At 48.7% G+C, this 12,530-nt stretch overlaps 1 protein-coding gene across 1 annotated transcript in view; it reads right to left on the bottom strand.

Moving 5' to 3' along the window:
- The window catches only part of LOC135057112 (zinc finger protein 420-like), a 206,451-nt gene that overhangs the window by 43,807 nt on the left and 150,114 nt on the right, over positions 1 to 12,530 (bottom strand). Inside the window, exon 7 of the mRNA XM_063963011.1 lies at positions 11,293 to 11,387. Within this exon, the coding sequence (XP_063819081.1) occupies positions 11,293 to 11,387 (95 nt within the window). The remainder of the gene's footprint in view (positions 1 to 11,292; positions 11,388 to 12,530) is intronic.

The following is a 12,530-nucleotide window of genomic DNA, read 5'->3' as shown; positions in this document are numbered from 1 at the left end:
TCGAAGCAGGAGCGCCAATCTTATTGGCCGCATACAGGACAAACAGAGCCTCTGTTTTCCTAATTCTAGCCGTCCTGGCTACATAAATTTTTAAGGCCCTGACTACGTCCAGGGATCTGGAATCCTCCAGGTCACTTGTAGCCACAGGCACCACAATAGGTTGATTCATATGGAACGAAGAAACCACTTTAGGCAAAAATTGCGGACGTGTCCTCAATTCAGCTCGATCCACATGAAAAATCAAGTAGGGGCTCTTGTGTGACAAAGCCGCCAATTCTGACACTCGCCTTGCTGATGCTAAGGCCAACAACATGACCACCTTCCAGGTAAGAAATTTCAACTCAACCTTGTTAAGCGGTTCAAACCAGTGTGATTTTAGGAACTGCAACACCACGTTCAGGTCCCATGGTGCCACTGGAGGCACAAAAGGGGGCTGGATGTACAGCACTCCCTTTACAAACGTCTGGACTTCTGGAAGAGAAGCCAATTCCTTCTGAAAGAAAATCGAGAGGGCCGAAATCTGTACCTTAACAGAGCCTAATTTCAGGCCCATATCCACTCCTGTCTGTAGGAAGTGGAGAAGACGACCCAGATGAAAATCTTCCGTAGGTGCATTCTTGGTCTCGCACCAAGACACATACTTTCGCCAGATACGGTTTTACCGTCACCTCCTTCCTAGCCTTTATTAAAGTAGGGATGACCTCTTCCGGAATCCCCTTTTTCGCTAGGATTCAGCGTTCAACCGCCATGCCGTCAAACATAACCACGGTAAGTCCTGAAATATACAGGGCCCCTGCTGCAACAGGTCTTCCCTCAGAGGAAGAGGCCAGGGATCTCCTGTGAGCATCTCTTGTAGATCCGAGTACAGGCCCTTCGAGGCCAGTCAGGGACAACGAGTATCGTCTGTACTCTTCTTCGTCTTATGATCCTCAACACTTTTGTGATGAGAGGAAGAGGAAACACGTAGACCGATTTGAACACCCACGGTGTTACCAGAGCGTCTACTGCTACTGCCTGAGGGTCCCGAGACCTGGCGCAATACCTCCGAAGTTTTTTGTTGAGGCGTGACGCCATCATGTCTATTTGAGGAGTTCCCCAAAGACGTGTTACGTCTGCAAAGACTTCTTGATGAAGTCCCCACTCTCCTGGATGGAGATCGTGTCTGCTGAGGAATTTAGCTTCCCAGTTGTCCACTCCCGGAATGAAGACAGCCGACAGAGCGCTTACATGATTTTCCGCCCAGCGAAGGATCCTTGTGGCTTCCACCATCGCGACTCTGCTTCTTGTCCCGCCTTGGCAGTTCACATGAGCCACTGCTGTGACATTGTCTGATTGAATCAGAACCGGTAGGTTTCGAAGAAAACTCTCCGCTTGTCGAAGGCCGTTGTAAATGGCCCTGAGTTCCAACACATTGATGTGTAGACAGTACTCCTGGTCTGACCAAAGCCCCTGAAAATTTTTTCCCTGTGTGACCGCTCCCCATCCTCGGAGGCTCGCGTCCGTGGTAACCAGGATCCAATCCTGAATTCCGAACCTGCGACCCTCCAGGAGGTGAGCCCTTTGCAACCACCACAGGAGGGACACTCTGGTCCCTGGGGACAGAGTTATTTTCCGATGTAAGTGCAGATGGGACCCGGACCACTTGTCCAGAAGGTCCCATTGAAAAGTCCTTGCATGGAACCTTCCGAAGGGAATGGCCTCGTAGGCCGCCACCATTTTCCCCAGAACTCCAGTGCATTGGTGAACTGACACCCTTTTCGGTTTTAGCAGGTCTCTGACCATGTTCTGGATGTCTTGGGCTTTCTCTATTGGGAGGAAGACCTTCATTTGTTCCGTATCCAGTATCATACCTAGGAACGGTAGCCGAGTTGTCGGAATCAACTGTGACTTCGGTAGATTTAGAATCCAACCGTGTTGCTGGAGCACTCTCAGAGAGAGCGCCACACTGCTCAGCAATTTCTCCCTTGATCTCGCTTTTATCAGGAGATCGTCCATTTATGGAATAATTGTGACTCCATGCTTGCGCAGGAGCACCATCATTTCCGCCATTATCTTGGTGAAAATCCTCGGGGCCATGGAGAGTCCAAACGGCAACGTCTGAAATTGGTAATGACAATCCTGTACAGCGAATCTCAGGTATTCCTGATGGGGGGCATATATGGGGACATGAAGGTACGCATCCTTTATGTCCAGAGACACCATAAACTCCCCCTCCTCCATGTTGGCTATTATCGCTCTGAGAGATTCCATTTTGGATTTGAATCTTTTTATGTACAGGTTTAGGGATTTCAGATTCAAAATAGGTCTGACCGAACCGTCCGGTTTCGGGACCACAAATAGGGTTGAGTAGTAACCTCTTCCCTGCTGGTGCAGGGGAACCTTGATTATCACTTGCTGTATACACAGCGTTTGAATTGCAGCTAACACTACATCCCTTTCCGATGTGGAAGCTGGTAGGGCCGATTTGAAAAATCGGCGCGGGGGGCACCTCCTCGAATTCCAACTTGTAACCCTGGGAAACTATTTCCAACACCCAGGGATTCAGGTCCGAACTGACCCAGGCCTGACTGAAAAGTCGAAGACGTGCCCCCACCGGTGCGGACTCCCTCAGGGGAGCCCCAGCGTCATGCTGTGGGTTTTGGAGCAGCCGGGGAGGACTTTTGTTCCTGGGCACCTGCCGAAGCAGGTGCTCTCTTGCCTCTGCCCTTACCTCTGGCGAGGAAAGAGGATCCTCGACCTCTCTTGGACTTGTGCGGCCAAAAGGACTGCATCTGATAGGGTGTTACTTTCTTTTGCTGTTGGGGAATATATGGTAAAAAATTTGGTTTACCTGCTGTAGCTGTGGAAACCAGGTCCGTCAGCCCATCCCCAAACAATACATCCCCCTTATAGGGTAGTACTTCCATATGTTTCTTGGAATCCGCATCACCCGTCCATTGGCGAGTCCATAAGGATCTTCTCGCTGAGACAGACATGGCATTGACCCTAGAAGCTAGCAATCCAATGTCCCTTTGAGCATCCCTCATAAATAAGACTGCGTCTTTAATATGGGCTAGTGTTAGGAATATAGTATCCTTATCCATATTATCAAATTGATCTGTCAGCTCATCTGTCCAAGCTGCAATTGCGCTACACACCCATGCCGACGCAATTGTCGGTCTTAGCACAGCACCCGTATGAGAATAAATACCCTTTAAGATAGTTTCTTGCCTGCGATCTGCAGGGTCCTTAAGGGCCGCTGTGTCCGGAGACGGTAGCGCCACTTTCTTGGACAAGCACGTCAGGGCCTTGTCCACAGTGGGGGGTGATTCCCAAATCTCCCTGTCCTGCTTAGGGAAAGGGTATGCCATATAAATTCTTTTGGGGATCTGCGGTCTCTTATCCGGAGTCTCCCAAGCTTTTCCAAAGAATTCATTTAATTCATGAGATGTGTGTAAGTTAATAATCTGTTTCTTTTCCTTAAACATGTGTACCCTTGTGTCGGGGACTCCACAATATGCAACACATCCCTTATTGCCACAATCATACACTGAATGGTTTTAGTCACCCTAGGGTGCAATTTTACTTCGTCACAGTCGACACTGGAATCAGAATCCGTGTCGGTAGTAGTGTCTTGTGTTAAGGGACGCTTTTGAGACCCCGATGGGCCCTGTGAGTCGGTCCAATCTGAGGATTGACCCCCTGATGTCCCCCTAAATCAGCCTTATCAAGCCTTTTATGAAAAGATGCCACACTTGCATTAAACATATGCCACATGTCCATCCAATATGGAGTCGGCACAACCGACGGGGACACACCACTCATTTGCTCCACCTCCTCCTTGGAGAAGCCTTCCGCCTCAGACATGTCGACACACACGTACCGACACTCCCCACACACAGGGATTAACCTATAAGGGGACAAAACCCCAACCAGGTCCTTAAGGAGAGAGAGAGAGAGAGAGAGTATGCCATCACACACCAGCGCTTAAAAACACTGGAAAAAATATGTCCAGATAGCGCTTTTTTATATATATTATGCCAATTCCCACTCACTGCGTCGCTAATGTGCCCCCCTCCTCTTTTTCCCCGCCTGTAATGTACAGCAGGGGAGAGACCAGGGAGCCAGCGTTTTCCTCATGCAGCTTCTGTGGAGAAAATGGCGCTGGTTAGTGCTGAGGATCAAGCCCCGCCCACCCGACGGCGGGCTTCGGTCCCAGTGATTTTTCAATAAAATGGCGGGGCATCATAGATTTACTGCCTCCGCAGTCTAATCCAACTGTATTTGTGCCAAAATGTGAGGTTTATTGCTGCCCAGGGCACCCCCCCCCCCCCCCCCTGTGCCCTGCACCCTTCAGTGCTGCTCTGTGTGTGTGTGACCGGGAGCAATGGCGCGCAGCTTACCGCTGCGAGCCTTACCTCATGAAGATCTGATGTCTTCTGCCGCCTAAGATGTCTTCTGCCTTCTCTATCCGGCTTCTATCTTCGGCATCTGTGAGGACGGCGGCGCGGCTCCGGGACGAACCCCAGGTGAGACCTGTGTTCCGACTCCCTCTGGAGCTAATGGTGTCCAGTAGCCTTAGAAGCAGTGCCCAACTTGACAAGCCAGCTCTGCTTCTCTCTCCTCGGTCCCACGATGCAGGGAGCCTGTTGCCAACAGGACTCCCTGAAAATAAAAAACCTAACAAAATTATTTTTCCACAGAAGACTCTGGAGAGCTCTCTGCAGTGCACCCATTCTCCTCTGGGCACAAGATCTAACTGAGGTCTGGAGGAGGGCCATAGCGGGAGGAGCCAGGGCACACCCATAGGTGCCCTATCTCCTGCGGAGCCCGTCTATGCCCCATGGTCCTTACGGAGTCCCCAGCATCCTCTAGGACATAAGAGAAATAAGTGATGTTACGGTGACACTCCCAGATCCCCTCGCCACCCCAGTCATGTCCCTGTATTATTACTATAGATATAAGTGATGTCACTGTGACACTCCCAGATCCCCTCACCTCCCCAGTCATGTCCCTGTATTCATACTATAAAATAAGATGTTAAACCTACCGGTAAATCTTTTTCTCGTAGTCCGTAGAGGATGCTGGGACTCCGTAAGGACCATGGGGATAGACGGGCTTCGCAGGAGACATGGGCACTTTAAGAAAGACTTTGACTCTGGGTGTGCACTGGCTCCTCCCTCTATGACCCTCCTCCAGACCTCAGTTAGAGAAACTGTGCCCAGAGGAGACGGACAGTACAAGGAAAGGATTTTTGTAATCCAAGGGCAAGATTCATACCAGCCACACCAATCACACCGTATAACTTGTGATATACTACCCAGTTAACAGTATGAAAAACAATATAGCATCAGTCCAAGACCGATGAAACTATAACATAACCCTTATGTAAGCAATAACTATATACAAGTCTTGCATAAGTAGTCCGCACTTGGAACGGGCGCCCAGCATCCTCTACGGACTACGGGAAAAAGATTTACCGGTAGGTTTAAAATCTTATTTTCTCTAACGTCCTAGAGGATGCTGGGACTCCGTAAGGACCATGGGGATTATATCAAAGCTCCCAAACGGGCGGGAGAGTGCGGATGACTCTGTAGCACCAATTAAGCAAACAGGAGGTCCTCCTCAGCCAGGGTATCAAACTTATAGAACTTTGCAAAGGTGTTTGACCCCGACCAAGTAGCAGCTCGGCACAGCTGTAGTGCCGAGACCCCTCGGGCAGCCGCCCAAGAAGAGCCCACCTTCCTAGTGGAATGGGCCTTAACCGATTTTGGTAACGGCAATCCTGCCGTAGATTGCGCCAGCTGATTCGTGTTACAGATCCAGCGAGCAATAGTCTGCTTTGAAGCAGGGCCGCCAACTTTGTTGGCTGCATACAGGACAAACAGTGCTTCTGTTTTTCTGATCCTAGCCGTTCTGGCCACGTAAATTTTCAAAGCCCTGACCACATCAAGGGACTCGGAATCCTCCAAGTCACGTGTAGCCACAGGCACGACAATAGGTTGGTTCATATGAAAGGATGAGACCACCTTAGGCAGGAATTGAGGACGGGTCCGCAATTCCGCTCTATCCATATGGAAAACCAGATAGGGGCTTTTATGTGATAAAGCCGCCAATTCCGAAACTCGCCTAGCCGAAGCCAAGGCTAACAACATGACCACCTTCCAGGTGAGATATTTCCACTCCACTGTCTTAAGTGGTTCAAACCAATGTGACTTAAGGAAACTTAACACCACGTTAAGGTCCCAAGGCGCCACCGGAGGTACAAAAGGAGGCTGAATATGCAGTACTCCCTTCACAAAACTCTGTACTTCAGGTAATGAGGCCAATTCCTTTTGAAATAAAATGGATAAGGCCGAAATCTGAACTTTTAATGGAGCCTAATTTTAGGCCCAAATTCACTCCAGTTTGTAGGAAGTGAAGAAAACGGCCCAGGTGGAATTCTTCCGTAGGAGCATTCCTGGCCTCACACCAAGAAACATATTTTCTCCATATTCGGTGATAATGTTTAGATGTCACGTCCTTCCTAGCCTTTATTAGCGTAGGAATGACCTCATCCGGAATACCTTTTTCCGCTAGGATCCGGCGTTCAACCGCCATGCCGTCAAACGCAGCCGCGGTAAGTCTTGGAACAGACAGGGACCTTGCTGTAACAAGTCCTGCCTTAGAGGAAGAGGCCGCGGATCTTCTGTGAGCATTTCTTGCAGATCCGGATACCAGGTCCTTCGTGGCCAATCTGGAACAATGAGAATTGTTCTCACTCCTCTTTTTCTTATTATCCTCAACACCTTGGCTATGAGAGGAAGAGGAAGAAACACACATACCGACTGGAACACCCACGGTGTCACTAGGGCGTCCACAGCTACCGCCTGAGGGTCTCTTGACCTGGCGCATTACCTTTGTAGCTTTTTGTTGAGACGGGATGCCATCAAGTCTATTTGGGGTAGTCCCCACCGACTTGCAATCTGCGCGAAGACTTCCTGACGAAGTCCCCACTCTCTCGGATGCAGATCGTGTCTGCTGAGGAAGTCTGCTTCCCAGTTGTCCACTCCCAGAATGAACACTGCTGACAGAGCGCTTACATGATTCTCCGCCCAGCGAAGAACTCTGGTGGCTTCCGCCATTGCCACTCTGCTCCTTGTGCCGCCTTGGCGGTTTACATGAGCTACTGCGGTGATATTGTCTGACTGGATCAGAACTGGTCGATTGCGAAGTAAGATCTCCGCTTGACGTAGGGCGTTGTATATGGCCCTTAGTTCCGTGGTCACCAGGATCCAGTCCTGAATGCCGAACCTGCGGCCCTCTAGAAGGTGAGCACTGTTTTGCCACCACAGGAGAGATACTCTGGCCCTGGGGGACAGGGTGATCCGCTGATGCAATTGCAGATACGACCCGGACCATTTGGCCAATAGGTCCTATTGGAAGGCCCTTGCATGGAATCTGCCGTATGGAATGGCTTTGTATGTTGCCACCATCTTTCCCAGAACTTTAGTGCAATGATGTACTGACACTTGTTTTGGTTTCAACAGGTTCATGACTAGAGTCATAAGTTCCTGCGCTTTTTCCTTCGGAAGAAAAACCCTTTTCTGGTCTGTGTCCAGAATCATGCCCAAGAAGGGTAGACGAGTTGTAGGATTCAGCTGCGACTTTGGAATATCGAGAATCCAGCCGTGTCGCTGTAACACATTCAGTGAAAGTGATACGCTGCTCAGCAACTTCACCCGTGATCTCGCTTTTAGGAGATCGTCCAAATACGGGATAATTGTGACACCCTGCTTGCGCAGGAGCACCATCATTTCCGCCATTACCTTTGTGAAAATTCTCGGGGCCGTGGAAAGCCCAAACGGCAACGTCTGAAATTGGTAATGACAATCCTGTACCGCCAATCTCAGGTACGCCTGATGAGGAGGATATATGGGGACATGCAGGTATGCATCCTTTATGTCCAGAGATACCAAAAAATCTCCCCCTTCTAGGCTGGCGATGACCGCCCTGAGCGATTCCATCTTGAACTTGAACCGTTTTAAGTAAAGGTTCAGGGATTTTAAATTTAAAATGGGTCTGACCGAACCGTCCGGTTTCGGAACCACAAACAGAGTTGAGTAGTACCCCTGCCCTCTTTGAAGCAGGGGAACCTCTACCACCACTTGTTGAAGACACAATTTGTGAATCGCATGTAACACTATCTCCCTTTCCAGGGGTTGTTTCGGTAGGGCCGATTTGAAAAACCGGCGAGGAGGCACCTCTTCGAATTCCAGCTTGTAACCCTGGGAAACAATTTCTATTGCCGATGGATCCACCTGTGCGTGGACCCAGATGTGGCTGAACAGTCGAAGACGTGCCCCCACAGGAGCTGACTCCCTCCGGGGAGCCCCAGCGTCATGCGGTGGATTTTGCAGAGGCCGGGGAGCACTTCTGTTCCTGGGAACTAGCTGTATTATGCAGCTTTTTCCCTCTGCCCTTACCTCTGGCAAGAAAGGACGATCCACGTACTCTCTTGCTTTTATTGGAACGAAAGGACTGCATTCGATAATGAGGCGCTTTCTTAGATTGTGAGGGAATATATGGCAAAAAATTTGATTTACCTGCCGTAGCGACGAGATCAGAGAGGCCCTCTCCGAACAATTCCTCACCCTTGTAAGGCAACAACTCCATATGTCTCTTTTAGTCGGCATCACCTGTCCATTGCATGTTCCCCAGGACACGTCTAGCAGAAATCGACATAGCGTTGACTCTAGAACCCAGTAGACTAACGTCTCTTTGGGCATGAGATATATATATATATATATATATATATATATATATACACACATACATATATATACACATATACACACACACACAACATCTTTTACACACACATATACATACACATATATATATATATATATACACACACACACACACTAGGGACAATAACATGGTATCCTTTTCTAGGGTTTCAATCCCCGTTGATAAGGTATCTGTCTACGCTGCTACAGCGTTATGAACCCATGCCGACACAGTCGCCGGTCTGAGTAGTGTACCAGAATGTGTGTAAATGGACTTCAAAGTACTTTTACTACATGCTATCTGCAGGATCCCTGAGGATAGCTGTAAAGTCAGCGCTACCTTTTTTGGGTAAACGTGTCAATGCCTTGTACACCCTAGGGGAAGATTCCCATCGTATCCTGGCCCCATTAGGGAAAGGATACTCCCGGAGAATTCTTTTTGGGAATCTGCAGTTTCTTGTCTGGAGATTCCCGCTCTTTTTCTTCATGAGAGGAGGGAAATTTACCTCAGCTTTCTTCCCCTTAAACATGTGTACCCTCGTTTCAGGGACAGATGAGTCATCAGTGATATGCAAAACATCTTTTATTACAATAATCATATATTGAATACTTTTCTGCCATTTTTGGCTGTACTTTGCATTATCGTAGTCGACACTGGAGTCAGACTCCGTGTCGATATCAGTGTCTATTATTTTGGATAGTGAGCGTTGTGAGACCCTGAAGGTCTCTGTGACATAGGGACAGACATGGGTAGATTCCCTGTCTGTTATCTAATCTTATGTATAATAAATTCATCTTAGCACTTAATTTCACATATCCAATCAGGCGTCGGCGTTGTCGACGGAGACACCACACACATTTGCTCCATCTCCTCCTTAGGAGAGCCTTTTACCTCAGACATGTCGACACACACGTACCGACACACCACACACTCAGGGAATGCTCTTCTGAAGACAGTTCCCCCACAAGGCCCTTTGGAGAGACAGAGAGAGATTATGCCAGCACACACCCCAGCGCAATATGACCCAGGAAAAAAACAGCAATTTAATGTTTACCCCGTAGCGCTGTTATTATTATCTGCGCCGAATTATGTGCCCCCCCTCTTCTTTAAAACGCTCTCTTCTACCGTGGTATAAGCAGGGGAGAGTCCGGTGAGCTTCCTCTCAGCGGTGCTGTGGAGAAAAACATGGCGCTGGTGAGTGCTGAGGGAGAAGCCCCGCCCCCTCGACGGCGGGATTCAGTCCCGCTAAAAGTGTAAAATTGGCGGGGGCTCATGCATATATACAGTGTCCAGCTGTATATATGCTCTCTTTTGCAAAATAAGAGGTGGTTTATAATGCTGCCCAGGGCACCCCCCCCTGCGCCCTTACAGTGACTGCCGTTTGTGAGGTGTATGGGAGCAATGGCGCACAGCTGCAGTGCTGTGCGTTACCTCAGTGAAGATCAATGAAGTCTTCTGCCGCCTCTGAAGAGCTTTTCCTCTCATACTCACCCGGCTTCTATCTTCCGGCTCTGTGAGGAGGACGGCGGCGCTGCTCCGGGACGAACTCCAGGGTGAGACCTGTGTTCTGACTCCCTCTGGAGCTAATAGTGTCCAGTAGCCTAAAAAACAGAGCCCTGAAACTCAGAAGTGGGTCTGTTTCTCTCTCCTCAGTCCCTCGATGCAGGGAGTCTGTTGCCAGCAGGCTCCCTGAAAATAAAAAACCTAACAAAAATGCTTTCTTACAGGAAACTCAGGAGAGCTCCTGAAATGCACCCAGCTCCTCTGGGCACAGTATCAAACTGAGGTCTGGAGGAGGGGCATAGAGGGAGGAGCCAGTGCACACCCAGAGTCAAAGTCTTTCTTAAAGTGCCCATGTCTCCTGCGGAGCCCGTCTATCCCCATGGTCCTTAGGGAGTCCCAGCATCCTCTAGGACGTTAGAGAAATATAAGTGATGTTACTGTGACACTGCAAGACCCCCTCACCACCCCAGTCATGTCCCTGTATTATTTCTATAGATATAGTTGATGCAACTGTGACACTCCCAGATCCTCTCACCTCCCCAGTCATGTCCCTGTATTATTACTATAGATATGTGATGTCATTGTGACACTTCCAGATCCCCTCACCTCCTCAGTCATGTCCCTGTATTCATACTATAAATATAAGTGATGTTACTGTGACACTGCCAGATCCCCTCACCTCCCCAGTCATGTCCCTGTATTCATACTATAGATATAAGTGATGTTACTGTGACACTCCCAGATTACCTCACCTCCCCAGTCATGTCCGTGTTATTACTATAGATATAAGTGATGTCACAGTGACACTCCCAGATCCCCCTCACCTCCCGTTATGTCCCTGTATTATTACTATAGATCTAAGTGATGTTACTGTGTCACTCCCAGATCCCCTCACCTCCCCAGTCATGTCCCTGTATTATTACTACAGATATAAGTGACGTCACTGTGGCACTCCCAGATCCCCTCACCTCCCCAGTCATGTCCCTGTATTACTATAGATATAGTTGATGTAACTGTGGCACTCCCAGATCCCCTCACCTCCCCAGTCAGTAGGTAGATGATCTCCAGGGTGAGCTGCATTATCCTCTCATTTATAGGATTCTTGTCCATGTCCATACTCAATGAATCAATGATTTATACAGGACAGGTTACACTCCTGTGATCCCCAGTAAAACAGGGCTCTCGGTCCTCACTGCACAGTATTCTAGGAATAAATATAATTATTAGTAAAAGTACCACAGAGTACACTGAGTGACCATTACATCCTCCTATTTCCCCTGAGCCACAAAGCCCTGGTCAGCATTTCTCAGATATTTCCCTGATCCAGCTGCATAAAACTGATCAGTAAACCAATGGTTCTCTCATCCTACGAGACCAGAGTTGGATCGGCTCACCGGTTATTGCCGGGATCTGCTGACTTCTGACTACTGAAGGGGCACTCTGCAGTATAAGGAATAGTATAAATTATCTTAAAGCATTCAAAATGCAAAAATATGAGAGAGACCCTGAACACACAGGTGGGTGACAGAGTAAGACCAATGTCCATGTTATCCTGGGAAAAACAAGGAATCGACATTCATGAGGTAGCTGTAGAAGACCTAACAACCCCAGGACAATGGCCCCAAAATATGTTGACAAGTAAAAAGAATAGAAAGTAACATTTACATATAGTTACCCCCCCCTTCCAGTACTAGTCCCACCCCCTCTCCCAGTACCAGTCCTCTCTCCCAGTACCAGCCCCCCTCTACCAGTCCCACCCCCTCTCTCAGTACCAGTCACCCACCCCTTTCCCAGTACCAGTCCCCCCTCCAGGTAGAGACTAGATCCCCCTCTGTTTCAGTAACTGAAGAGGAACTATTTAGTATGAGCCTTCTATTTCCTCTTCTGTTTATGTACGTTTTTACGGAAGGGGAACTAGACACTAACAAAGTGGAGACTAGATCCCCCTCTGTTTCAGTAACTGAAGAGGAACTAGATTATTTATTATAAACCCTCTATTTCCCCTTCTGTTTATGTAAATTTTTGTTTCCCGCTGTTCAGATAGGTTATTTGTTTTTGTCTATGCACCAATGGACGCTCGCCACGCTTCGGGCTCGGTGTCTCGCTCCGCTTCGCTCGCCACAGGTTACTATTCCAAATAGTTTGCGACATGTCTTATGGGAAAGGTCCTCTCCACGAAGGGAAACTAGATGCTACACTGTTGAAAAATGGACCGTCACATGGTCTGGTCACATGGCCTGTGATGTCACTGGCTAACATTTACGGAAGAGGAACTA

Source organism: Pseudophryne corroboree, chromosome 3, assembly GCF_028390025.1.
Source record: "Pseudophryne corroboree isolate aPseCor3 chromosome 3, aPseCor3.hap2, whole genome shotgun sequence".
Lineage (NCBI taxonomy): Eukaryota > Metazoa > Chordata > Amphibia > Anura > Myobatrachidae > Pseudophryne > Pseudophryne corroboree.
Note: the sequence above shows the minus strand (reverse complement) of the source record. Positions and strands in the feature narration are given on the sequence as shown.